We start from the raw sequence: 26,842 nt of genomic DNA on the forward strand, positions 1-26,842 counted from the left end.
CCTGAGCATCTCGACAGACACAAGACACAGTCAAACATTCAATTCTCTGACTATCCCAGAACCCATCACGTTCAGTTGTACTGTGTTGCCGAGCATTCAGATCAATTACAAAACCACCATTGCTTATTGGAAAGGAATGGAATTCAGTAACTGCCTTCAGAACATATTACCCAAAACTATAATCCGGGTGGATCAGATAGGGGGAATTGTTTATGGGAAGTGCCAATCATTTAAAAACTTGCGGAACTTGAGGTACAAATTCAGGCCAGCACATGACCTGGAAGTTGCTAAGTTTTCCATTTTAATTTCCACCAAATTTCTGCTCCATTGCGACACCTGTAGCAACTTCTCGTGGAGTTGTGCAGGGTAGATGGTGGTGGTGAGGGTGGGGTAGATGGTGGTGGTGAGGGTGGGGCGGGTGGGAGATAGAGACAGATAGAGACATACAGCCTGAAGGTGGCATTTGCTTAACTCCACACGTCACTCAGTAATTCTGGGTTACAGCAAGTGGCTGGACAGTTAGTCAATCATTCCTGGAGAGGTCAATTTGTTACCCTATTGTAAACTGTTCTGCCCAGTACATAAATACAATGATGCTGGTCTAGCAGCATCTGTGGAGAAAGGAATGGAGTTTACATATCAAGTCCACTAAGATTTCTTCAGAGTTCCCTTGTCATGTGAATGAAACCACAGCACCACTTGTCAGCAAAGGTGGTTCCTATCCCTTTCACTATTCCAGTGGCCTCCTGGGGTGCACAGAGATTATAGAAGCTAGAAATTCTGAACCCAGATGTATGACTCCAGATCAGATTTCCAAAGAGGAGACAAAAATGGACTTGAAAGTTTAACTGTTTTTTCCCTCTCCAAGAATGGCTGCCAGAGCTTCGTCAGCATTTTGTGTTGTTATTGCAACTCTCCGGTCTCCACTTTTATGTTATTGCTTCATAGGTTAGTTCATCAATGCAGCTCTGAGCAGTCAGGCTTCCAGCTTGCACCCCCACCCCTACACCTCCCTAAGCAACAGAAGTTGGCATCTTTGCAATTCTGAAACCCTTCTACTCTCACTGCCCCTGCACAGACATCTACCTTCTTCCCCAATATGATAATCACTCTAATCCCCCAGGACACGGAACAAAGTCAGGACCAGATCAATGTAAAATGATCCACTCACCTACATATGAATGCCCTAACGGTTTAGTGATGATACTGTAGGAACATCTGGGTGGAACTGTTTTGAATCTTGGCGAGAGAGACCTGTCATCCAGGTCCTTCATAAGGTCTCAATGTGTAATATATCAATGTAAGCTGCTACTAGTTGCAAAAATGCAATAAAGAATATCTGGTTTGATGGCAGCCTCTTCTAGTGAGACCAGGAAGTGGTTTCTTTCTAACACACCAGACCAGCTGGGCCCTGCAGACCCCTACACTTCGAGAGGATAGTGGCAGCAAACTCACTCCATGGTTCGACTGCAGATACAAGACATTGCATTTCATTTGGCTGCCTCTTATAACACTTTTAACTCCATATAATTCTGATAAGTTCCACTCTAAATCTCTCCTCTATCATGGGTTTTTTTTTAAAAAAGCGTAAGTCTCAGATAAAACTCCTCTAACATCGCAAATTTTACAACACAAGAGGCCTTCTTTTACTGGGCGTGCTATTATCACTAAATTATTAATCTAGAGACTCAGGTAATTCCACTATCCTTGAGAGCCCTATCCAACTCTTTCGTAAATGAATCCAGAGACTGGGCCTCCACTGCCATCTGGGGCAGAGCATTCCACACAGTCACCACTCTCTGGGTGAAGAAGTTTCTCCTCATCTCTGTCCAAAATGGAAACATGTTTCCTGCTTCCAGAATGTCCAATCCTTTAATAATCGTATATGTCTCAATCAGATCCCCTGTCAGTCTTCTAAACTCAAGGGTACACAAGTCCAATCGCTCCAATCTTTCAGTGTAAGGTAGTCCCGCCATTCCAGGAATTGACCTCGTGAACCTACGCTGCACTCCCTCAATAGCCAGAATGTCTTTCCTCAAATTTGGAGACCAGAACTGCACACAATACTCCAGGTGTGGTCTCACCAGGGCCCTGTACAGCTGCAGAAGAACCTCTTTGCTTCTATACTCAATCCCTCTTGTTATGAAGGCCAACATGCTATTAGCCTTCTTCACTACCTGCTGTACCTGCATGCTTACCTTCATTGACTGGTTTACAAGAACACCCAGATCTCTCTGTACTGCCCCTTTACCTAAATTGATTCCATTTAGGTAGTAATCTGCCTTCCTGCTCTTGCCACCAAAGTGGATAACCATACATTTATCCACATTAAACTGCATCTGCCATGCATCTGACCACTCACCTAACCTGTCCAGGTAACCCTGTAATCTCCTAACATCCTCCTCACATTTCACCCTGCCACCCAGCTTAGTATCATCAGCAAATTTGCTAATGTTATTACTAATACCATCTTCTATATCATTAATATATATTTTAAAAAGCTGCGGTCCCAGCACTGATCCCTGCGGGACCCCACTGGTCACTGCCTGCCATTCCATAATGGAACCGTTTATCACTACTCTTGGTTTCCTGTCAGCCAACCAACTTTCAATCCAAGTTAGTACTTTGACCCCAATACCATGCGCCCTAATTTTGCTCACTAACCTCCGATGTGGGACTTTATCAAAAGCTTTCTGAAAGTCCAGGTACACTACAGCTACTGGATCTCCCTCATCCATCTTCAGAGTTACATCCTCAAAAAATTCCAGAAGATTAGTCAAGCATGATTGCCCCTTCATAAATCCATGCTGACTCTGACCTATCCTGTTATTACTATCCAGATGTGTCGTAATTTCATCCTTTATAATAGACTCCAGCATCTTTCCCACCACTGAGGTCAGACTAACTGGTCTATAATTTCCTGCTTTCTCCCTCCCACCTTTCTTAAAATGTGATACAACATTAGCCATCCTCCAAACCACAGGAACTGATTCTGAATCTATCAAACTCTGGAAAATAATCACCAACGCATCCATGATTTCTCGAGCCACCTCCTTCAGTACCCTGGGATGTAGACCATCAGGCCCCGGGGACTTATCAACCTTCAAACCTAACAGTCTCTCCAACACCAATTCCTGGCAAATACAAATTCCCTTACGTTCAGGTCCTTCAGCCATTGTTACCTCAGGGAGATTGCTTGTGTCTTCCCCAGTGAACACAGATCTGAAGTACCAATTCAATTCTTCTGTCATTTCTTTGTTCCCCGTAATATATTCCCCATTTTCTGTCTTCAAGGGCTCAATTTTAGTCTTAACCATTTTTTTGCCTTTCACATACCTAAAAAAGCTTTTACTATCCTCCTTTATATTTTTGGCCAGGTTACCTTCGTACCCCATTTTTTCTCTGCGTATTTCCTTCTTAGTAATTCTCTGTTGTTCTTTAAAAGCTTCCCAGTCCTCCATTTTCCCACTCATCTTTGCTATGTTATACTTTTTCTCTTTTAACTTTATATGTTTCTTAACTTCCCTCGTCAGCCACAGCCACCCATGCCTCCTCTTAGGATGTTTCTTCCTTTTTGGAATGAACTGATTCTGCATCTTCTGCATTATACACAGAAATATCTGCCATTGTTCCTCCACTGTCATCCCTGCTAAGGTATTGCACCATTGAACTTTGGCCAGCTCCTCCCTCATAGCTCCATAGTTCCCTTTATTCAACAGAAATATTGTCACTTCCGATTGTACCCTCTCCCTCTCAAATTGCAGATTGAAGCTTATTGTATTATGGTCACTACCTCCTAATGGCTCCTTCACTTCGAGGTCCCTGATCAATTCCGGTTCGTTGCACAATACCAGATCCAGAATTGCCTTCTCCCTGGTAGGCTCCAGCACCAGCTGTTCTAAGAATCCATCTCGGAGGCACTGCACAAAGTCTCTTTCTTGAGGTCCAATACCATCCTGATTCTCCCAGTCTACCTGCATGTTGAAATACCCCATAACAACTGTAGTAACATCTTTGCGACAGGCCAATTTCAGCTCCTGATTCAACTTACATCCAACATCCAGACTACTGTTTGGGGGCCTGTAGATAACTCCCAAAGGGTCTTTTTACCCTTAGAATTTCTCAAGCTCCATCCACACTGACTTTACATCCCCCTTCGCAAGAGACTGAATATCATCCCTTACCAACATGGCCACTCCATTCCCTCTGCCCATCAGTCTGTCCTTACGATAGCACGTGTAGCCTTGAATATTCATTTCCCAGGCCCTATCCACTTGAAGCCACGTCTCAGTTATCCCCACAATACCATATCTGCCAATTTCCAAAAGAGCCTCAAGCTTATCCAGCTTATTTTTAATGCTTCGTGCATTCATATATAGTATCTTTAATTTGTTACTGCCCTCACCCTTCCCATCAACCCCTATTTCACTCAACCTTACAGCATGATCCCTTTTTGAGTTTTCTGCTTCACTGGTACAGGTGTCTTTCTTGACTTCCCTTGTTCTAACTTTCCGTTCAATTTCCTTAAACATCCAGTTTGTCCCCTCCCCCCCGCTATTTAGTTTAAACGTAGCTGTGTTGCAGTAGCAAACCTGCCTGCCAGATTGCTGGTCCCCAACCTATTAAGGTGACCCATGTTCAAATCCTGCCACGGCAGATGGTGGAATGTGAATTCAAGAAAAATCTGGAATTTAAAGTCTAATGATAACCATGAATCCATTGGTGATTGTCAGGAAAAACCCACCTGGGTTCACTAATGCTCATGACCGTTATGACTATGACCATCACCAATAAGAGACAATCTAGCCACTGTCCTTTCACTTTCAGTGGTGTTACTATCACTGAATCCCCGATTATCAACATCCTCGGGGTTACCGTTGACCAGTAGCTCAACAGGACTCACCACATAAGCACAGCGGCTACAAAAGCAGGTCAAGAGTTTCTGTGGCAAGTAATTCACCTCCTGACTCCACAAAACCTGTCCACCATCTACAAGGGACATGTCAGGAGTGTGATGGAATAATCCCTGCTTCCCTGGATGGGTGCAGCTCCAACAAAACTCAAGAAACTTGACACCATCCAGGACCAAGCAGCCCGACTGATTGGCATCACATCCACAAGCATCCACACCCCCCAACACTGTCGCTCAGTAGCAGCAGTGTGTACTATCTACAAGACGCACGGCAGAAAGATCCTCAAACAGCACCTTCCAAACCCATGACCACTTCCAGCAGCAGATACAAGGGAACGCACCACCTTCAAGATCCACTCTAAGCCACACACCATCCCGACTTGGAAATATATCACTGTTCCCTCACTGTTGCTGGGTCAAGATCCTGGAATTCCCTCCCTAAGGGCATTGTGGGTCAACCTAGAGCAGGTTCACTGCAGTGGTTCAAGGAGGCAGCTCACCACCTTCTCAAAGGCAACTAGGGATGGGCAATAAATGCTGGCCCAGCCAGCGACGTACACATCCGCAAAAAATGAGTTTTTACAAAATGTCCTTTAGGGAAGGAAACCACCATCCTTATCTGGTCTGGCTTACATATAACTCCAGGACCACAGCAATGTGGTTGACTCTTAATGGTCCTCTGGACAATTAGAGACGTACAAAAAATGCTGACCTAGCCAGTGACGGCCTTAATCATATCCCACCACACATGAATAAAGAAACATCATTCTGAGTAGTGTTTAAGTAGTCCTTCATATCCACTCTACTGGAAAGATGGCACTTGGAAACACAGTCACAGGCACCACTATTAGAAATTCAAAATCACACAACAGGTTATAGTCCAACAGGTTTATATGGAAGCACTAGCTTTGAGTGCTGCTCCTTCATCAGGTGGTTGACACCTGAGGAAGTTAGTGCTTCCAAATAAACCTGTTGGACTATAATTTAGTGTTGTGATTTTTAACACAATGACCACTGGTACACCATGACCACTGTTAGAAGCAGGGCTCTGCAAATAACCGGAACATTGATTTCCTATCTCCCTTCTCACCAAAAGATAGAGTAACGTCAACAGCGTGGGTTCAATTCCCTAACACCAGCTGAAATTACCATGAGGAAGTCTCCTTCTCCAACTCTCCCCTTGCCTAAGGCACATTGACCCTCAGGTTAAACCACCACCAGTCGTCTCTCTACTGACAAAGAGCTGCCCTATGGTCTGTAGGACTATGGCAACATCTTCTCAAGTAGGTCATATTGAGTCAGTGAACCTTGACGCATCTGGTCTGACACAACTCATTCAAGGTGGTTTGGAAATGCCGGTGTTTGACTGGGGTGTACAAGTTAAAAATCACACTATAAATGTTCGCTATAAATTCTGTCTTACAATTGTGTACTCAATAACCATCTGATGAAGGAGTAGCGCTCTGAAAGCTAGTGCTTCCAAATAAATCTGTTGGACTATAACCTGGTACTGTGTGATTTTTAACATTAAAGATAAACCATTGCCACTGTCATATGTTCAAAGACTGTCAGCATGTGAAGTATCTACAATGGAAAGTCCCAGGTTGTGTAGCTGCTGTCAGTCAGTCTGAATGTATTTGAGGAGTCTAGTTTCATGCATACAGATGAAGCGGTGATTGACTCATAAACTAAGATGCACATGTCCAACAGCTGAATACATATAAACTGCATTTCGATGCACTTAAAAGTGATAAAAACTTCTTGGACAATTTAATCGATGGCTGTAAAGGAAAAGGCACTTGCAGCAGTGATTACCAACTGTGATCGCACAAAAACCAACAAATAAATATAAAAAGACAGTAATTTTAATGTCAGTTTTCTTTACTGCCATGCAATTATCTAAAGACTGATTGCCTGAAAGAAAATAGTGCAAATGGATATTTAACTTGAGAAGTTGTTGTTTATCAGGCCTGTGTTACTAAATCACTTTGCCATAAAGAGTTTGTTATTTTTAAAAACATTTCCAAAATTAAGCAATTAAAAAATTACAAGATGATGACCTGATGCTCCAGGATCAGCCTGGTTATTTACTCGTATTTTAAATGAGGCTGATGTCAGCATTCAGTAACCTTTCAAGTTCTCTCTGAACTGAGCCTCTGAATAAGTTATCGTCTAAAAACAAACAGGAACTTGGGAGAGCTGTAAAAGGATCTGTCTGGCCCCGGTACAAACTGCTGCATACTGAACAGCAATAATGTCAACCCTTTAACCTCCATGTCGTCACCATGAGGCCAAAAGCAACCTCTGTACTAATCAGCAAAGCTGGCAAACAACAGTGACATTAATCACGTTAGTGGCTTTTTTTTACATAACTGGATAGAAATTCATAGAAATTTCAACCCAGAAACTGATCACAAGACAAGCAGCAGCCCAGCCAACATGGTGGCTCATGCTGGTTAGCACTGCTGCCTCACAGCACCAGGGTCCCAGGTTCGATTCCAGCATCGGGAGACTGTCTGTGTGGAGTTTGCACATTCGTCCCATGTCTGCGTGGGTTTCCTCCGGGTACTCCGATATCCTTCCACAGTCCAAAGAATTGCAGGTTAAGTGGACTGACCAATGTTAAATTGTCTATAGCGTCCAGGGATGTGCAGGCTAGGTTGGTTAGCCATAGGAAATGTGGGGTTATAGGGATAGGGTAGGGGGTTGGTTTAGGGTGGGATGCTCTCTGGAAGGTCAGTGAGGACTCAATGGGCTGAATAGCCTCTTCCACACTACAGGGATTTGATTCAGTTTTATGAAATAGGCCTTTCAGCCTAATAAGTCTGTTTAGACATTCGATGAGATCATGGGGCTGATCTAATAATCCCCAGGTAGCTTACGGTTGCATTTTAAAGTCTGTGCAGGAAGGAAGGACTGGGGAGAGTACAGTCATTTCTTTGACAGCGTGATAGTCATATTCCTGTGCAACCGTACACTACACGAGAATCACGCAATGCAAATAGCACTTAAAGTGTTGGCGATCTAATTGCGTTACAGCCAACATACATTTTAAAAGTTTGTGATTTAGAAACAATGGCCCCTATTTGTCAATCGTGTCACAGCCAATTCACGTTGACGAAACGCGCACCATAACAAAACAACCTATACCATCCTCGGAGGCAGTCCCCTAATGAATGAAAGGCACCTCTAAAGTGACCAGCTTGCTTCATTCCCACACTATCAAAAACTTGCCCTCAACACTCACTCATGTATCCATGCCAACCACCTTGTGGCAATACTGGGGTCAACTGAGCTCCAAACTGTCTACATCACTAAAATATTCTCAGAAACCTTCTCTCCAGCTTCTCCAAAGTGACCACACTCTTCGTGAAATGCAATGCCTAGAATTGAACAGGAGGTTTTTGTTCTCTAACAGTCTCAGATCCAATGTGCCTATCAACTACTTTCTGACCCTGTCCTGCCACCAAAAACAACTTGTGTGCAAAACTCTCCAGGGTGCTCTGCTCCTGCACCCCATTTACAGTTGCATTCTTTATTTTATTTGATATTGCCTCCTCTCATTGTTTCTATAAGACTGTATCGTTAAGACTGATCTGTATTAAGTTTCATCCGTCCTATTATCTGCCTCTTCCACCAGTGTGCCTCTCACCTCTTAAAGTCTATTATTATCCTCTTTACAGTTCACAGTCCTCCCCAGTTTCGGGGGCTCGATAAATTTTGAATTTGCACTCTGTACACCAATGTCATTAGTATGTGGGCGGCACGGTGGCACAGTGGTTAGCACTGCTGCCTCACAGCGCCTGTAGACCCGGGTTCAATTCCCGACTCAGGCGACTGACTGTGTGGAGTTTGCACGTTCTCCCCGTGTCTGCGTGGGTTTCCTCCGGGTGCTCCGGTTTTCTCCCACAATCCAAAGATGTGCGGGTCAGGTGAATTGGCCAAGCTAAATTGCCCGTAGTGTTAGGTAAGGGGTAAATGTAGGGGTATGGGTGGGTTGCGCTTCGGCGGGTCGGTGTGGACTTGTTGGGCCGAAGGGCCTGTTTCCACACTGTAAGTCTAATCAAAAGCAGTGGTCCTAATACAGGTCCCTGGAGAAGATCACAGTACATCTCTCTCCAGGCTGAAGAGCTCCTCTGTTTCCTGTCACTGAGCTGACCGGTCATTCTGCAACCATCCCGTTTATTCCAATTTATCAAGCCTGTGACCCAGCACTTAACCAAACACACATTAATTATGTGATCCTCATCAAAAAAACTCAGTCACGTTTGCTCTTCCTTAATGCTATTCCCAGATTACCACTTCTAAAAGCTCTGACACTAGCCACTTGGGGTGCTATTTTCAATGTCACCTCTTCCTGAGCCCCTACATTACTCTGTTCCTGAACCCTTACATTACTCTGTTCCCCCCCGACATCATACAGCTTTCTCCCACTGAATGGAAAATATTTTCTTTTAAAAATCTAAATCCACCACGTCACATCTACTTGTATTGAATCATTACTCAGTCCTTTGCTTATTTCATTGGCTGATCAATATTCCCTGTCAGTTAGTCCTCAGGATTACTATCTTTAATATTTGTTCATTGTGTGGGTGTCACTGGCTGGGCCAGCCTTCATTGCCCATCTCTAAATGCCCTGAAGAAAGTAGTGATGAGTTGCTTTTATAAATCACTGATGTTCATGTGTTATAGATATACCAACAGCACTGTTAGGAAGGGACTCCAGGATTTTGATCCAATGACAGTGAAGGAAAGGGAGATATATTCCCAGTCAGGATGGTAAATGGTTTGGAGAGGAACTTGCAGTTGATGGTGTTCCCAAGTAATTGCTGCCCTTGCCCACCTATTGGTTAGAAGTCAAAGGCTAGCAGGTGATGTTGAAAAAGCCTTGGTGAGCAACTGCAGTGCATCTTGAAAATGGTGTATGCTGCTATCACTGTACATCAGTGGTGAAGACAGTAAATGTTGAAGGTAGTGAATGGGATACCAATCCATCAAGCTTCCTGAGTGTTATTGGATTTGCACAGTGGGGAGTATTCCATCACACTCCAGACTGTGTCTTGTAAATGGTGGACAAGAATTACGGAGGCAGAAGGAGTGTTACTCTCTTAAGAAAGTGCTTAGAAATGAGATGCACTATTAACAATCCTTTTCAATAGTTCGAGTGATTCCAAAGTACACAATATCACTTTGTTAGCGTAACCATATGGAGCAGATGCCAGACTACATTGTAAAGTTGGACTATATTACGGCTAAACTGAAATCAGCTTCAATGGTGCCCAAGAGAGATAAATGAATATAATCCCCAAAACCAAATGTAAAACAGAAACAATTCTCAGCAGGTTTTGTCGCCAACTGCTGTGGAAAACTATTTCTCAGTTTCTCTCTTAGCCTGACCTCCTGATGTGTCGCTTGCATTTTATATTTTTATTTCAAATTTCCAATAACCACAGCAGTTACTGTACCTTTGATGATTTAACTTAAATCCCCACCTGCAAATATTGAGATAAAGCAAATAACTCGACATTGAAGAGTGACTGAAAACACCACAATAAAGAGAGTCTGCCTGAAAATATTGTTACGGCAGTCAAGAGAGCACTGGACGGTGCTCTTTTGGATAGTAACGGGATATGGGGAAAAGGCAACTGATGCAGGCACGAATGGCCTCCTTTTGCACTGTATTACTTCTGCAATTCTGAAGTGCTCGTATACTGGTATTCCTAGTTATTTCTGTTGTTTTCACTGGCACTTTTAACTGGTGCCAGGCAATTCCCTTTCTTTTACAACTGGAACTGGTTAATGATGGCCACCTCATCTGGCAAGTTGGTTTCTGCAGCTGGCTTCAATTGGCCAGTTAACTATTTCCTTCTGTTAATGACACTAGCCTTTTATGCCATTTAGTGTGTCTGTATAGCCTTCAGCCAGGAATTACTACAGGCAGTTCTCCTGTAATGTTGTAGTGGCATTCCAGTGAAACCTCGCTTACTGGAAATAAGGGGCCTATGAGAAAGGTGGAGTTAGGGGCAGACCAGCAAAAAATATCACTCACGATCGCTCAAAAATAGCCCCCAAAAGTCAAATGCAAAGTCTAGCACAGCCTGAATGAAGGTTGAAATCATATTTATTAACTAAACAAAAGTTAATTTAACACAGTACACGTGAAAAATGCAAACAAAAGTTGCTCTCTGTACAATACCTCTCAGAAAAGCTGCTCTGTTGGCAACTGACATCACACATGCACAGAACAGCACAGAGATTTTAGAGCGGACATCAGCATATGCGCAGAATGAAGCATGCAAATTGATTGCCACTGGAATCGCGATATTGCAAATAGAGGTAAAATGTTCTCAGAAGTACTGTTATCTAATTCTTCAGCGATGTTATGGCCAAATCGCGCTGCTGAAACATGCACTTACTGTATTGGAGAATGGAGCACAGTGAGCAAATGATGATCAGCGGTGAGGACCCCTTTCAGGCAATATGGTGCAGTGGCACTGTCCCTAACTCTGAGCCAGGAGACCGGGGTTCAAGTCCGACCTGCTCCCGAGATATGTATAACCAGGTTGCTTAGAAAATATATTCAGGTAAAAGTGATGACTGCAGATGTTGGAGATTAGAATCGAGAATGTGGTGCTGTCCTGCCTTTTCCCCATATCCCGTTACTATCCAAAAAAGCACCATCCAGTGCTCTCTTGACTGCCATAACAATACTTTCAGGCAGACTCTCATTATTGTGGTCCTTTCAGTCACTCTTCAATGTAGAATTATTTGCTTTATCTCACCACCCCCTCGGCTCACAGCCTCATTCCTGATGAAGGGTTTTTGCCCGAAACATGGATTGTCCTGGTCCTTGGATGCTGCCTGACCTACTGTGCTTTTCCAGCACCTGAAACAGGCTGCTCAGTGGCTCAGCAGTTAGCACTGCTGCATCACAATGTCAGGGACTAGGTTTTGATTCCCGCCTCAGGTGACTGTCTGTGTGGAGTTTGCACATTCTCCCCGTGTCTGTGTGGGTTCCCTCCGGGTGCTCTGGCTTCCTCCCACAGTCCAAAGATGTGCAGGTTAGGTGAGTTGGCCATGCTAAATTGCCCGTAGTGTTAGGACTGTTAGTCAGGGAATGTAGAGTAGGGGAATGGGTCTGGGTGGGTTACTCTTTGAAGGGCTCATGTGGACTTGATGGACTGAAGGGCCTATTTCCATCCTGCAGGGAATCTAATCTAATCACACTCTCGACTAGAAAATATTCAGTCAGTGCTGAACACAGAACAGAAAGTTTCTGTGTGGGCAAGAGAAAGCAGATTCAACTGCAAGACAGATCAATCAAGGAAATGGAAAATCAGAGAGAAGGAAGAAGAAAATAAGTAAAGATAAATATATATTAATAAAAACGTGAGGAAAATAATCAGTAAAGAAGTGGAAAAGTAGGTGAAAGAGATTTTAATATGAACAGTAATCAATTGAGTGTTCAGGATACATTATAACTATTATTTTCTCCAATACATAAGATGGACAAGGTAAAGCTGATCTCTGATAAAAGATCATCGAGTGGAAGTGTTAATTCAGTTTCTCACTCCACAGATACTGCCTGATCGGTGGAGTATTGCCAATGTTTTCTGATTTTAAATTAACACTGCCCTACTTGACGGTACATGGTACAGATCTGGGAGTACATACCTAGAGACGACATTTCAAACCCAGAGAGGAACGCTAATGCTGTTGGGTTTTAATATTCCCACTCAGACAGGAGCACGTGCTAAGAGTTATTTGTACAGAATAAAATATTGTCACCAGTAAGGATTATCATTTCATATCATTTGGAATTTGAGAATAAGGAACTAAAGGATTAACTGATTACCAACAGCCTGAATTGCAGCATGTTACCTACACCTAGAAAACACTTGTTCTCTGCACATGGCTAATATTCAGTACATTTGTGATAGCAATATATCATCCCACTCCTCTGGCCATTCGCAAACAGTTTCTACTGCACTTACATTAACAATCAAGACAGTTCTCACAGCATATGTAACTTGTCCAGCGCAAATATATTAAGAGGGGAGTAATGTCAGGGCTATTAACTGAACTTGAACATGTCATTCTAGAAATAATCTGTTTAGTAAACATCACACTTTTTACACTGGCGTTTTGGACAGGGGAGGCCATAATTCTCACCTCAAGGGTTAAATAGTGTGTGCGTCTTTGTCAGAAATTACAATAAAGAATCCTAAAATAGGTTTACCGCTACTAATACTTGGAATCTAGTATTGCAGTGAGGCCCGGCAATTATTCAAAGAATGCATCTGTGAAAACAATTCTGGATGGTTAATCTGGAGAGGGGCCAGTGATAAGCTTTGGACAGTGTGTTGATCCACTGAGATGTCATGTACAGTATTGAATGTCATTCAGTGTTCGGACAGTCAGCCATGGGAGTGGAACACATACACGTCTATGAACAGCTACGTCTTATAAAAGGCCTCAGCTATTGGCACTGGGCATTGTACATCAGACAGCGCCTTCCAAAACTATGACTACTCCCAGCTAGAAGGACAAGGTGAACAGCAACATGGGAACACCACCATCTCCAAATTCACCTCCAAGCCGATTCACCATCCTGGAAATATGTTGCCATTCCTTCACTGTCGCTGGGTCAAAATCCTGGAATCCCCTTCCTAGGAACATTGTGGGTCAACCCACAGCAATGGACTCAACAGTTCAGGAAAGCTGCTCACCACCACCTTCTCATGGACAACTAGAGACGGACAATAAATGCTGGCCCAGCTAGCAACACCCCCGTCCCACAAGTGAACAAATAAAAACAAAAAGTCATTGGATCCTTTTCCAAAACCTACGGTGTAATATGTTCTACAATTACAGCCCATAAATCTTACATTCCCCATAGGTCAACCATGAATTTCATGAAAGAGAAATAATTGGGCAGGGAGTTATCCTATTGGTTTGTCAAATTGCGAGCTGGTGCTGAAAGGGACAGAGAATACCTGGACCTGAGGATGCCAATTCACAGATGGGAACAATGGTTTTCTTTTTATAAATAGCTATTCAAGGAGTTACAATATATTCACCCTGCTTTCCTGTCTAAAAGTATGTCATAAACACCAAAGGCTTTTAAAGAAATGATAAGGGTCACTTAAGAGTCCTGGAAAATCTCTACACTGTTATTTATTGCTAATTAATGGAAACTAGCTCAATTTCTACACTTCTTTAATTTCACTGTTACATTAAAATCTATTTTAATCCTCTTGGTAATGCACATTGAGCCATGTCATGATAGGAATTGTGGGCTGACCAATTTATTTTATTTGCACAAAATGGTGTCAACAAAATCAACTGGTAAAAAAAAAACAAATTTGAGCTATAGTACAGTTAAAGTGTGAAAACAGATGACTTGTTGTGAGAGAACAGAGAGAACCCAGCTCCCGGCAAACAGGGATGATAATCTGAGTCAAGACACTTGCAATGTCAAGGCCACCATGTTTACACTTCTTGGCACAGGAATGCTGACTGACTCTGTCCGAGATGGAGTGTAACAAACCAACTAGACTGTTATGGCTTGGGCAGCCACAGATACATTAGATTAGTTTAGATTAGATTCCCTACAGTGTGGAAACAGGCCCTTCAGCCCAACAAGCCCACACCAACCCTCTGAAGAGTAACCCACCCAGACCCATTTCCCCCTGACTAATGCACCTAACACTATAGGCAATTTAGCATTGCCAATTCACCTAACCTGCACATCTTTGGACTGGGGGAGGCAACCAGAGCACCCAGAGGAAACCCGTGCAGACATGGGGAGAAGGCGCAAACTCCACACAGACAGAGTCACCTGAGGCTGGAATCGAACCTGGCTCCCTGGCGCTGTGAAGCAGCAGTGCTAACCACTGAGCCACCATGCCGAATGACTTTATTAATCTGTTCATTTAAACAAAAGCTAGTCAATAATGGAGTTTGTAGAATCAAGGAGCACAGGAGAGTACAGCCCCATTGTGTGTCTTCAGAGACATTGCTGTGTTAGAAAATACATGACTGCATTCTCCAAGCATAGAGATTCCACTCAGCTCTGTGAGGCACCAGCGTAGATCTAAGAGCCTTAAGATTGCACTATTTACCTAGGTTATAACCCACAATAAAATATTTCCATTCTTTACTGGATGAGTGAAGAGACCCAATTTGATAGAAAATTGGTTTGACAGAGGCTGGTGGAGGAGGGTTGTTTTTCAGACTGGAGACCTGCGACCAGCAGTGTTCCACAGGGATCAGTACTGGGTCCATTTTTGTCAGTCATTCAAATAAATGATTTGGATGAGAATTTAGGAGGTATTGTTATTAACCTTGCAGATGACACTAAATGGGTGGTAGCGTGGACAGTGAAAAAGGTTATCTAAGTTTACAAAGAGATCTTGATCAATTGGGTCAATGGGCTGAGGAGTGACAGACGGAATTTCACTTTGATAAATGAGAGGTCCGGCATTTTGGTAAAATAAACAAAGGCAGGACTTAGACAACTAATGGTAGGACCCTGGGTAGTGTTGTAGAACAGAGAGATCTAGGGTCTCAGGTATGTAATTCTTTGAAATTGGCTTCACATGCAGACAGGTTGGTTAAGAAGGTGTTTAGCATGCTTGCCTTTGTTGCTCAGACCACGGAGTACAGGAGTTGGGGCGTCATACTGATGTTGTACAGGACATTGGTGAGGCCTGTTCTGGAGTATTGTGTCCAGCTCAGATCATCCTGTTATAGGAAGAATTATTATTAAGCTGCAGAGGGGTTCAGAAAAAAACTACCAGGATGTGGCGAGAAACAGAAGGTTTGAGTTACGAAGTTAGGCTGGAGCTTTCTTCCCCTTGACAAAGGAAACTAAGGAGTGACTTTATACAGGTTTATAAAATCATGATGGGTATAGATACAGTGAATGGCAGGTGTCTTTTCCTAGGGTGGGTGAGTTCAAAACAAAATTTACATGAGAGAAGAAAGATTTAAAAAAAGGACATGAGGGGCAACTTTTTTTTTTAACAGAGTGGTTAGTGTGTGGAATAAATTCCCAGAGGAAATGGTGGATGCAGATACAGTTACAAAGTTTAAAGTATGTTCAGATAGTACATGAACAGGAAAGGCTTGGAGGGATATGGACCAAATTCAGGTAAGTGGGACTAGTTTGGTTTGAAAACATGTTCAGTGCGGCCTAGTCGGACCAAATGGTCTGTTTCCATGCTGTAATGACTCTAAGAAAGCGATGACAATGCTTTGATATTCCTACTCAGATCATAGCGTGAGCGGAGACTTATTTGCACTGAATAAAATATTGTTAACAATAAGTATTATCATTTCATATCATTTGATTTTGAGAATAAGGAACTAAAGGGTTAACTGACCACCAATAACCTGAATTTCAACAGGCTATCCACACTTAGAAAACATTTGCTATCTGTGCTTGGCTAAAAAAAAAGAGAAACACAAAACAAACTGAAAAGAGAACTTGGGTTTATAACAACCTCAGGATACCCCAATATATTTTACAGCCAATGATGCACCTTAGTAACCACAGTTGCAATGTAGGAAAAGTAACAGCCAATTTGTACACAGCAATATTCCACAAACAGCAATGAAATAATGACAAAATACTCTTGGTCTGTTGGCCAGGACACTGAAAACTGCTGTCTGCTCTTGTTTGAAATGGGGCCGGGGGGCATATTGTTGACTGCTGTTTGGGAAGGCAGATGGTGCCTCAGTTTGAAGACAGCTAGCCTCTCCCTCAGTACATGCCGAGACTATCAGCCTGGGTTAGGCACTCCAGTCGGAGTCAAGAGTGGGGCTTGAATACACAGCATCCTACCTCAGAGGTACAACTGCAGCAAGGTTCCGCCTCTATCCTTTCTGAACAGAATGACAGAAAATGATGGGAAATGCAGAAGGGAGAGGAAAAAAAAAGAATCCCTGGGGTAAAGGGATGAGGATGAAACAAACTGAGAGACCAAAGGCAGTGGTTTTACTGAGCATGGCCACAAAGAAAAGCAGTGACCTCTTGCCTCTTGGTCTTCAGGACACTTCCTTTGGCTTTCTATGTCACTCACCTGAGGCCTCATCCGTGGGTTCCATCTGACGTAATAATTTACCCATAATTCCAAGTGCCGTAAGCTGGCGACTGGGTAAAGCACGTGATTCTCGTAATTCACATAAAACGGGTTGGTGAACTCCTCCAGCTGGCTGTTTATATACGACCAGAGGGAGACTGTATTTGTCTGCACTTCCTGTAAGAGCAGGAAACAGGCCGTGGCTCAGTTAGATTATGAACTCACCTCGTGCAATGGGCACTGTTAGCAGTTACACTGCGTACAGAAGAACATTTCACATTGCAAAAATCACAACAAGAATTCCTACAACAGATGGGGAAGCAGAGAGCTGTGAAACTTTTTCACACACGCCCCTCAAATTCTACAGCAAGCACACACACCAGAAACATAAACCAGAACTAATTTTAATTCATTATCTCAGTAATGTGTGGAGTGCCAAAGCCAGTGGCAATGTCCAAGTATATAGAGATTAATTACGGAGTTGGAGACATTCACTTTTCTTCACGTAAGCTCCTGTATCCCGTACAGGTTGCCAGCAACAGCGCAAATAGCACCGAAGTACAGAAACTGGGGATTCCAACTGTGCGTCTGCCGATAAACATTATTCAAACATTAAAAGGTCGAGGTGATATCAGACACTTACCTCCTTCATTCTTTGCTGCTCACTGTTATAAAGGAATGTCCCAAAAAGACAGCTGTACAGATGGTCCAGGATGGTCAGCAGAAAGAGCTCATTAAACTCAAAGGCTGCAGGAAACTAGGGGAGAAGTGATACAGAGGTTTAAAAAAAAAATCAGAAAACTGCTCCTGAAGTTACAGCAATGGTTGGGCAGAGGTCAGGAGGGTTCATGAACTCTGACACTATGCTTACAGAATGGTAAAAGCCCCATATCTGGCTATCGCTTCCCCAAACTAGGAGGTCCCACCTTCAATGTCACCGACTTCAGGGGGTCAGGGCGGAGGGAGCAAGAGAAACGGACACAGAGGAAGATGAACAGAGACAGAGAGAAAATAGTTAAAAATCACACAACACCAGGTTATAGTCCAACTGGTTTAATTGGAAGCACACTAACTTTCGGAGCAACGCTCCTTCATCACAATCATCTGATGAAGGAGCGTCGCTCCGAAAGCTAGTGCTTCCAATTAAACCTGTTGGACTATAACCTGGTGTTGTGTGATTTTTAACTTTGTACACTCCAGTCCAACACCGGCACCTCCAAAAGAGAGAAAATATGTTGAGTGGATTTAGAGATGCATGGAGATAGGAGGAGAGTGACAGTCAGGCAGGCAGAAAGGCGGAGATCAGTCAACCAGAAAGGGAGAGAGAGCCAACCAGACAGGAAGGAGGTGGACAGAGATGGGGGCGGGGGGAGGTGGAGGAGGACAGAAGGAGAGACACAGACAGACAGGTGGTGGTGGTAGGGATGGAGAGGGGGAAGAGGGTGAAAGAACAGGCAGTGGGAGAGAGGTATAGAGGCAGACAAATTGCAGGGGCGAAACAGATAGACAGACAAGTGGGAGAGGGGAAGAGAGACAGACAGACAGACGTGAGGAGGTTGAAGAGAAAGAGAAAAACAGGCAGACAGACAGGAAGACAGAAAGACAAACTGACAGACATCGGGGGGGGGGGGAAGGCGGAGATAGACTGACAGACAAACTGTGGGGGTGCACAAGATAAGGAGACAGACAGACTTGGGGCAGGGAAGAGAGAGAGGGAGAGAGACAGACAAACAGACAGACGGGGAGGGACAGAGAATGGAACAGCCAAGTTAGAGATACCGCCCAGGCAGTCCATGAGCATCACCTACTGGCCAGTTAAAAAACAACAGTGGTTGTCAGTTGGGTTTACCTGCCTGTCGTCTTGGTCTGGGAAGTGGATTAAAAAACACAAGAAACGGGAGCAGGAGTAGATGACTCAGCCCATCCAACCTGCTCTGCCATTCAGTCTGATCAAAGTGATCTTACACTCCAACGCAAAGCTCCTGCCCAGTCTCATATTCCTCGATTTCTCCAAAGAACAAGTATTTGTCTGTCCCAGCTGCAAATGTATTTAATGATGGAGACTCCATAACCCTTCTGGGGCAGAGAACTCCAAGGATTTGCAACCATTCGAGTGAAAAAATTCCTCCTTATCTCAATTAGAGTGATCAGTCCCTTGTCCCAAGACTATTCCTGTGTTTTAGAAGCTCTAAAGAACATCTGTCCTGGACATTTCAATGAGATCACCTCCAGAGCTTTAACACTGCAGAGAGTTTTGATCCAAATTACCCAATAATTCCTTCAAAGCCAACTCCTTTATTCCAAGGACTAATCTCATGAACTTCCATGGTACTTCCTCCAGTGCCAATATTAATTTATTTAAATATGGAAACCAAAACTACACTCAACCCTCCAGGTGTGATCTTACAAACATTGCACAATTGCAGCAAGATTATTTTGTAATTACACTTCAAACCGGTGCTGTCAAGGGCAACAGGTCAACTGTTTTTTGTACCTAGATGCTGACTTTGAATACCTAACACACACGTGTTCTTTTCTGAAAAATCTGCTTCTACGTTTGAATGATTGAAGTGAACAACTTCATACTTCCCCACATTATAATTCATTTGGCATCCTTGTTGACCACTTACTTAACCTATCGCTATGTTCTTGCTGCCTCTTTGTGACCTTCCTACAGCTGAGCTTTCCATCAAGCCGTGTATCATTAGCAAACACGGATACATCACTCTCAGAGACATCAAGTTGTATAGCTCAGAAACAGATCCTTTGGTCCAACTCGTCCATGCTGACCAGATTTGCTGAATTAATGTAGTCCCATTTGGCTCATATCCCTCTCAAACCTTCCCTATTCATGTACCCATCCAGATGCCTTTTAAATGTTATAATTGTACCAGCCTCCACCATGTACTCTGGCAGCTCACTCTGTACACGCACCACCCATGTGAAAATGTTGCTCCGTTGGTCCCTTTTATATCTTTCCCCTCTCACCTTAAACCTATGCCCTCTAGTTTTGGATAGCCCTACCCTGGGGAGAAGACCTGGCCTATTTACCCTACCACACCCCTCATGGTTTTACAAATCTCCATAAGGTCACCCATCAGCCTCCAACGCTCCAGGGAAAACAGCCCCAGGCTGTTCAGCCTCTTCATCTGAGTCATTAATGCGGAAGATGATGTGAATGGAAATGGAGAAAGGCAGAAGTACAAGAAAACATCAAGAGTTGAACAATCCTGTTTTACATCTTGTGTGGGTTAATATATTTTATATTCCAGGGTTGTCACATTGAATCTTTCTGGAAGATAACCAGCTCTTTTCAGTCTTGGATCATCTCCAAATTAACACAAGGGTTTCTTTTAAAACTCTAAGTTGTAATTACTGTGTGAAAAAGAACTTCACATGCCTTTATATCCCCATCAATATTTAGTTTGAAGGTCAAACTTTAATCTTCACATTAGAGCTGCAGACTACACCGACAGAAGAATTAGCATTGTACTCTTTGTTGCTGCGCGAGTTGATATGAAAACAGATGAAGTAAGATTCACTCAGTTAGTCCCTGGAATAAGAACATAAGGATGAGGAGCAGGAGTAGGCCATTCAAACCTGCTCTGCCATATAAAATGGTCATGGATGATCCCATCTCGACCTCAACTCCACATTCCTGCCCACCCCCCCATAACCCTGTAGCCCATTACTAATTAAACATGACTATCTCATCCTTAAACATGCTCAGTATCCCCGCATTCACTGTGTTCAGAGATAGCGAATTCCACAGATACAAGGCCCTTTGACATAAGTAATTTCTCCTCATCTGTCTGAAATCTGCCATCCCTTAGCCTAACACTATGATCCTTTGTTCTAGGTAAGGAAACATCTTCTCTATATCTACTTTGTCAATCTCTTTTAGCATCTTATAGACCACAGTTACCTAAACCCGAGAGAATATGGGCTTAAACTACTTAATCTCTCTTCAGAAGACAAATCCCTCATCTCTAGAAATAACCTCTGAACTGCTTCCAAGATAAGTTGCACTGTGACTTGCCATTTCCATCTGTCATTCGCTTAGTAACCTAGTCCTTACTGGGGTAGCAGTGGTTTCCTGTTGTAGGGATTCTATGATGCTCTCCTGATCTCCTCATTCTCTTTGTGCTATTTGAAACAGCTGTCATCAGACTCCACAACCAGAGGAAATGATCTTGCTTCATCCTGATGATCTTTTTAAAAGAAAATGACATTACCTTAGCTTTCTCTGTTTCATTTAACAAGTAAAGGGTCCAAAATTGTACACATGATTTGGAGACGCCGGAATTAGACTCGGGTGTACGAAGTTAAAAATCACACAACACCAGGTTATAGTCCAACAGGTTTAATTGGAAGCACAAGCTTTCGGAGCGACGCTCCTTCATCACAACCACCTGATGAAGGAGCAGTGCTCCAAAAGCTAGTGTTTCCAAATAAACCTGGTGTTACGTGATTTCAAAATTGTACACAATATCTGGACGTGGTCTCACTAATGCCTTGCACAGTTGCAGCAACACTTCCCTACTTTTAAGCTCCATTCCTTTAGCAATAAATGCCAAAATTCCATTTGCCCGTCTCATTATCTGTTGCACCTGCAGACTAGCCTTTTGTAAGTCATGCATGAGGCCACCCAGATCCCTCTGCACTAAAGCATTCCCTCCATTTCGATTTTTTTTTCCAACCATATTTGATAAACCTCACACATATCTATATTAAACTCCAACTGCAAAATTTTGGCCCAGTCACCTAACCATCAATATCCATTTGTATATTTCTTATTTCTTCACTGCAACTTACTTTCCCACCTATTTTAGTGTCATCTGCAAACGTGGTTTTGATACTTTCTATCCCTGCATCCATGTCATTCATATAGATTATAAATCGTTGGAGCCGGAGGTCTGATCTCTGTGGTACCTCAAAGCAAGCTGACTTTATCCCAGAGTGGTTGAAATTCGTTCATGGGACATGGGCAGCGCTGGCTAGGACAGTATTCGTCATCTGTCCCTAATTGCCCAGAGGGCCGTTAAGAGTCAACCATATTGCTGCAGGTCTGGAGTCACTGAAGGACATTAGTGAACCAGATGGATTTTTCAGACAATCGACAAAAAATTCATGTCATCAGTAAATCCTTAATTCTAGATATTTATTGAACTCAAATTCCTTCAACTGCCATGGCAGGATTTGAACCTGGGCTAAGTCTTTGGATTGACAATCCAGTAATTACACAGGAAACCACTGCTTCCCCAGTAAGGACTAGGTTACTAAGCGAATGACAGATGGAAATGGCAAGTCACAGCGCAACTGGAATGACAGGTACTATATTCTAGAACATATATTATATAAAAAGGAATCTTTGACTTAAGTCAGACAGTGCCCTGTTAACTGGAATGGCCTTTTTCAGAAAGGAACATCAAAAGATTATCACGAGGGGTATGTGACATAACAGACATTGGAGATCAGGCTCCACTGACAGGCAGAGACCTAAGAGGATAGCTCTCATGTTAAATGAAACAGAGAAAGCTAAGGTAATGTCATTTTCTTTTAAAAAGATCATCAGGATGAAGCAAGATCATTTTCTCTGGTTGCGGAGTCTGATGACAGGCAGTCAGCAGCTTCAAATAGCATGAAGAGAATGAGGAGATCAGGAGAGCATCATAGAATCCCTACAACGTGGAAACATGCCATCTGGCCCAACAACTCCACACTGACCCTCCGAAGAGTAACCCATCCAGACCTATTCCCCTATCATATTACTCTACATTTACTCCTGACTAATGCAGCTAACCTACACGACCCTGAACACTATGGGCAATTTAGCATGGCCAATTCACCTAACCTTATGCCCAAAACATTGATTCTCCTGCTCCTCGGATACTGCCTGACCTGCTGTGCTTTTCCTGCACCAGGATCTCAACCCTGATTTCCTGATTCTGCAGTCCTCACTTTCCCCCTGTCAGCTTTCTGCTAATTCCTACGCCAATCAAGTGTTTGGAAAAGGGGCGGACCCTCCGCTGGGATCAAAGACTTCAGGGGACAGAGGTCGGCCACTCCAGGGCCCAGCAGCGCCATCACTACCCATGGGATATCAGGGCCAAGATTTCAGAGCAAGGTGTGGGAGGTGAACGATGGCAGGGGTGGGCTTGTGAGGGAGGTCGGCTACAGTAAGCCCAATGGATTGGCTCCCAGGGGAGAAGCCAGCTCCCTCTATCAGGCACCAAGTGAGTTGGAAGCAGAGACTCCCAGCTCAAGAGCATAAATGCCCCAACATGACCCCCGGGGGGGGGGGGGGGGGGGGGGGGAGTTAAGAGTCAACCACGTTGCTGTGGATTTGGAGTCCCATATAGGCCAGACCCGGTAAGGATGGCAAACTTCCGTCTTAAAAGGACATTACAGTCATAGAGATGTACAGCGTGGAAACAGACCCTTCAGTCCAACCCATCCATGCCGATCAGATATACCAACCCAATCTAGTCCCACTTGCCAGCATCCGGCCCGTATCCCTCCAAACCCTTCCTATTCATATACCTATCCAAATGTCTCTTAAATGTTGCATTTGTACCAGCCTCCACCACTTCCTCTGCAGCTCATTCCATACATATACCATGCTGTGTGTGAAAAAGTTGTCCCTTAGGTCTCTTTTATATCTTTCCCCTCACCCTAAACCTATGCCCTCTAGTTCTGGACTCCCCCACCCCAGGGAAAAGACTTTGTCAATTTATCCTATCCATGCCCCTCGTAAGTTTGTAAACCTCTATAAGGTCACCCCTCAATCTCCAACACTCCAGGGAAAACAGCCTCAGCATGTTCAGACTCTCCCTGTAGCTCAAATCCTCCAACCCTGGCAACATCCTTGTAAATCTTTTCTGAACCCTTTCAAGTTCCACAACATCTTTCCGATAGGAAGGAGACCAGAAGTGCACACAATAATCCAACAGTGGCCTAACCAATATCTTGTAGAGCCACAACATGACCTCCCAACTCCTGTACTCAATACTCTGACCAAAGTTGGCATACCAAATGCCTTCTTCATTATCCTATCTACCTGAGACTCCACTTTCAAAGAGCTATGAAATTGCACTCTAAGATTTTTGGTCAGCAACACTCCCTAGGACCTTACCATTAAGTGTATAGGTCCTGCTAAGATTTGCTTTCCCAAAATGCAGCACCTCGCATTTATCTGAATTAAACTCCATCTGCCACTGGCCCATCTGGTCAAGATTCTGTTGTAATCTGAGGTAACCCTCTTTACTGTCCACTACACCTCCAATTTTCATGTCATCTGCAAACTTACCAACTGTACCTCTTATGCTCGCATCCAAATCATTTATGTAAATGACAAAAAGTAGAGGACCCAGCACCGATCCTTGTGGCACTCCACTGGTCACAGGCCTCCAGTCTGAAAAACAGCCCTCCACCAGCACCACCCTCTGTCTTCTACCTTTGAGCCAGTTCTGTATCCAAATGGCTAGTTCTCCCTGTATTCACCAGACTCCCATGAGGAACCTTGTCGAAAGCCTTACTGAAATCCATATAGATCACATCTACTACTCTGCCCTCATCAATCCTCTCTGTTACTTCCTCAAAAAACTCAATCAAGTTTGTGAGACATGATTTCCCACGCACAAAGCCATGTTGACTATCCCTAATCAGTCCTGCCTTTCCAAATACATGTACATCCTGTCCCTCAGGATTCCCTCCAATAACATTAGTGAACCAGATGAGATTTTTCTGACAATCAACAAATGCTTCATGGTCACCATGAGACTCTTAACTCCAAATTTTTATTGAAATCAAAATCTACCATCTGGCATGGTAGAGTTTGAACCAGGGTCCCCATGACCTGGGTCTCCGGATTAACATTCTATCAATAAAACCATCACCTCCCCTCAATGCCCATTTAATGCCTTCCATTGGTGGGATGGCCTTCCTGCCGTGGTGTGGAGGCTGGAAATGTGTCAAGATCCCAGCCTGCCTTCATAATTACCCACCCGTTCCTCCTTCATCAAATCTACTGTGAGGTGAGGGAAAGTAAGATTCACCCTTCAAGAGTCTAAAGGTGTGTAGTTTAGGTGGATTGGCCATGGTAAATTGCCCATAGTGTGAAGGGTTGTACAAGATATACGGATTAGCCATTGGAAATAAGGCGATATGAGGATAGGGTGGGTGGTGGCTCTGGGTGGGATACTCTTGAGAAGGTCGATGCAGACTTGATGGGCTGAATGGTCTCTTTCCACACTGTAGTGGATTCTATAGTTCTATTCTAAGAGAGAAGGTCACAGAACAAGAACATGATGACGGAAAAAAAGGAGATTCATTTTCTTTTCATTCAATCACGGGTTGTGAGAAAAACACAGGCTTCTTGGAAAGAGACAGCTCTGACAATGACAGCTTCAATATACAGCATTCCTGGTCAGAGCAACCCTGGTAGCCTGTCTTATACAGTCCACTCCAGGAGGGCTCAGTGAATGTATATGTGGAAGAAGTTAAACAAGGCGCACAGACACAAAAAAACCGTCACACGGAGAACACAGGGAAGGCAGGCAGCCATGCATTTACTGCTCCTCAAAGGGACATTGACCACCATCAGAAACACAGCTCCAAATCCCAGCAGGCACCCACAGACCGCAGCATCCCAGACTCAGAGGAACAGGGCCACTGAAAATAATCAACGCACTTCATCTTTGATCCTCATAATGGATCAATAATAACTCGACTATTCCCATCTGTACAGTTAGAAAGAAGAATGCATAGACTCCCTACAGTGTGGGAACTGGCCCTTCGACCCAACAAATCCACACTGACCCTCCGAAGAGTATCCCACCCAAACACATTGCCCATTACTCTACCTCTACCCCTAACTAATGCACCTAACCTACACATTCCTGAACACTATGGGCAATTTAGCATGGCCAATTCACCCAACCTGCACAGCTTTGGATTGTGGGAGGAAACCAGAGCACCCGGAGGAAACCCTCGCAGACACGGGGAGAATGTGCAAACTCTGTCACACAGTCGTCCAAGACTGGAATCAAAGCCGGGTCTCTGGTGCGGTGAGGCGGCAGTGCTTACCACTGAGCCACCCTGCCGCCCCAAGAAAGATTTACACTTATTAATCACCTTTTCACCAAGTCAGGCCATCCCAAAGCACTTTAAAATACTTTTTGATGTATCGTCAATGCTGTAATGTAGGAGGCAAGGCAGACAAGCAGAGAGACCTCCCACAGACAGAACTGAGATGTGTGACCACAGATAATTCATTTAGGGATAGTGACCGGAACAGTCCAGGCACAGCCTCACATACCGTATCACGCAACACCATCAAATCAACTGCTGCAATTACCTGAGTCATATAGCACAGAAACAGTCCCTTCAGTCCAGCCAGTCCATGCTGACCATAATTCCCAAACTAAACTAGTCCCACCTGTCTGTGCTTAGGCCAGATCCCTCCAAATGTTTCTTATTCATGTACTTTTATAGATGTCTTTTAAACATTGTAACATACCCTCATCCAGCACTTCCTCTGGAAGTTCATTCCATACATTTGTCTGAAGGCAGCTCCTACCTGCTTTGTCATTTGCCAGACGCAGTCAATGAACTGAAGGAAGATGGGCGATCGATCAGCATCAGCATGGTTCTCATCACCGTGTCCTACTCTCTGCAAGAAGAGAGAAAGACTAGCCATTACCCAGCACTTTTCACAACCCAGCACACTCCAAACACACCTTGTCGCACTTTGGCGAGTGTAGACATTGTTGCAATGTAAGAAACAACTGCCCAGCATAGAGAGCTCCCACAGACACCAGTGAGATAAACCAGTGAGGTATAA

General features: G+C 43.8%; 1 protein-coding gene across 5 annotated transcripts in view; it reads right to left on the reverse strand.

Annotated features, from left to right (window-relative positions):
* mtmr1b (myotubularin related protein 1b) overlaps positions 1 to 26,842 on the reverse strand; it is a 108,332-nt gene that overhangs the window by 5,322 nt on the left and 76,168 nt on the right. For all 5 annotated transcript variants that reach the window (XM_060832421.1, XM_060832419.1, XM_060832418.1 and 2 more), the window contains 3 exons: positions 26,579 to 26,671; positions 17,642 to 17,755; positions 16,999 to 17,175 (listed from right to left, as the gene is read on the reverse strand). In XM_060832421.1, the coding sequence (XP_060688404.1) occupies positions 16,999 to 17,175; positions 17,642 to 17,755; positions 26,579 to 26,671 (384 nt within the window). The remainder of the gene's footprint in view (positions 1 to 16,998; positions 17,176 to 17,641; positions 17,756 to 26,578; positions 26,672 to 26,842) is intronic.

This window comes from Hemiscyllium ocellatum, chromosome 11 (assembly GCF_020745735.1).
Source record: "Hemiscyllium ocellatum isolate sHemOce1 chromosome 11, sHemOce1.pat.X.cur, whole genome shotgun sequence".
Lineage (NCBI taxonomy): Eukaryota > Metazoa > Chordata > Chondrichthyes > Orectolobiformes > Hemiscylliidae > Hemiscyllium > Hemiscyllium ocellatum.